Source organism: Seriola lalandi, unplaced genomic scaffold (assembly GCF_002814215.2).
Source record: "Seriola lalandi dorsalis isolate HSWRI2012SDOR001 ecotype SW California unplaced genomic scaffold, Sedor1 jcf7180002000522, whole genome shotgun sequence".
Lineage (NCBI taxonomy): Eukaryota > Metazoa > Chordata > Actinopteri > Carangiformes > Carangidae > Seriola > Seriola lalandi.
The window spans coordinates 1-1971 of record NW_019471181.1 but is presented as its reverse complement, the minus strand read 5'-3'; the positions used below and the strand labels follow the sequence as shown (position 1 = coordinate 1971).

The 1971-nt window shown below is 44.9% G+C and overlaps 1 protein-coding gene across 1 annotated transcript; it reads right to left on the bottom strand.

Moving 5' to 3' along the window:
* Positions 1-6: 6 nt before the first annotated feature.
* Positions 7-1964, bottom strand: LOC111662339 (uncharacterized). Its single transcript, XM_023416176.2, has one exon. It carries the CDS (start codon positions 1952-1954, stop codon positions 59-61), a length of 1896 nt encoding a protein of 631 aa, XP_023271944.2. The 5' UTR covers positions 1955-1964; the 3' UTR covers positions 7-58.
* Positions 1965-1971: the final 7 nt, after the last annotated feature.

The window sequence follows — 1971 nt, the reverse complement described above, 5'->3', positions numbered from 1 at the left end:
GTCAAATTGTATTCACTTTCACTTTTGCCTATAGTTGATCGCTGTCCTTCAACAATCTTTAAAAAAATGGTTCCTCTTTGCAGACCCATTTCTCTGGCTTGTGTATAGAAATGTGGGTACCTTTAGTCTCAGAGTCATTTTTCCTAAACAGTTTACAGGATGTCTCATTGTGACTGTTTGTTGCTGGCCCCGTCAAAATATCCTTGTTGCTATCGCTGTCTCTGTCACGGGCTTGCTTTTTTGAGATGAGATGCATGGAATGCAGTGCGTTGATCCTTTTTTTCACCATTTTATGTTTCACCTTCGAGGATGTCAGGGAAAACAGTGGGTCAATGCAGGGTGATAATGGATTTTTAATGTTGGAATATGACATGTCTTGGTATGTAGTCAAAGACATAAAGTCAGTTGTGTCCTCAATTTTAGGTTTAATTTTATCAATGATAAAATGTCCTCCGTCTCCCCTTTCACTTTTTATGTCAGTGCCCCCTTGATTGTCACCGTCTTCTGTTTTGATGGTGTCTTGTTTATTGTCTTCACCTAGGTATTTAATGCATGGTGTAAAGTTGTCATAGTTATATTCCTCCTCATTTGTCTCTTGGTGTTTTTTCTCATGGCTTCTCTTGGTGGCAAGGTAGAGGAAACGCTGGGGACAGAAGGAGCAGCGATACTTCTTTTCTGGGTTGGGGCTCCGGGGTGTATTGTCAAAGCAGGAGCCATTTTCCATACAACTGTTGCAGATGTAATCACCGCCAGCGGGTGCTTCACCAGGGGGACCTTGTTTACCACAGGTCCTGCAGAAACATGGGTGGGAACCAATAACGTGAGCTCTCAGACCGGTCTCTGTGATGAAAGAGCTATCACAGATGTCACAGTTGTAGGTGGCCCTCGGGCTGCAGTTCCTGGTAAGGCTACGTTTCACCTCTGCACTACCACCTGAGATGAACTCTTCTGTCAGCCAATTACTTCTGTCAAGGTGGGCCTCAGTGGCAGCATCTCTATCTACAGTTGTTTCAGGATAACGGTGGAACAAAGCTTTTCTGTGCTTGAATCGCAGCTTCTTCCTTTTCTTTTTAGCTTTGTAAGAATAGTAGGGACGCCAAAGCTTATCACCTGTGTCACAGTCATTAGGATCATCGTATGTCTCTGGCCTTTTGGTGACAGTGACTTCAGGTCTAAGGCGGAGCCTGGGGCTCTCTGAGCTTTCTCTTGTTGAAGGGCACTGACTTGGGCTCTCGTCGTCCCTCAGTTCTCTTACTCTCCTTTTTTTTCTGGGGAAGAGCTTGGATCCTTTGATTCGGCGGCGGATGATGGCTTCATTGCCTATTTTCACTGTTATCTGACAGAGTGGCATGGTATCACCGTCCACTGATGGACCTGGGCATGCAGGTTTGGCAATATATGTTTCTGTCTTTGCGCCCACCGTTTTATCACGCACTAGAGTCTCAGTGCTTGACTGAAGTATCTCCTTGGTCATATCCTCCACTCTTTTTGCAGAGGCTGATAGCTCACCTAACTTTTTAACAGTGTTCAAAGAGTTTAAGAGTGGCACATTATGACCGATGTATTCTGAGTTCATTAGCACTGGAGGATCACCTTTGTAACCCTCTGTATCGGGTTGCAAAGAGAACGTACTGTTGTAGTTAATGAAGGGGGAATCTCTATTCTCAGCCTCTTTTCTTGTGCCTCTTGGAATTTCCAATTCACTGCTCAGACTTTCGTCAATATCTTGGTCACATGGCTTGTCAAAGGTAATGCGAGGCATGACAGGAGCCATCGTCTTTGTCGTTGCCATGAATGTCAGAGGCAATGACACAGTGTCAGGGTGGCTGATCAGGCCATTTTCTTCAAATGGAGGGATAAGAGAGCTGCTGTCTTGTGGGGCTTGGTCACCTCTTTCAACACTCTCTGAGTATGTCTGACTGTACGTCTTGTATTTTCTCTTTCTAAACTTCATAGGCAGAAGCCTGTAGA

Coding starts and splice junctions, on each gene's coding strand:
- LOC111662339 (XM_023416176.2), bottom strand. CDS start 1,954: ATGAAGTTTAGAAAGAGAAAATACAAGACGTACAGTCAGACATACTCA.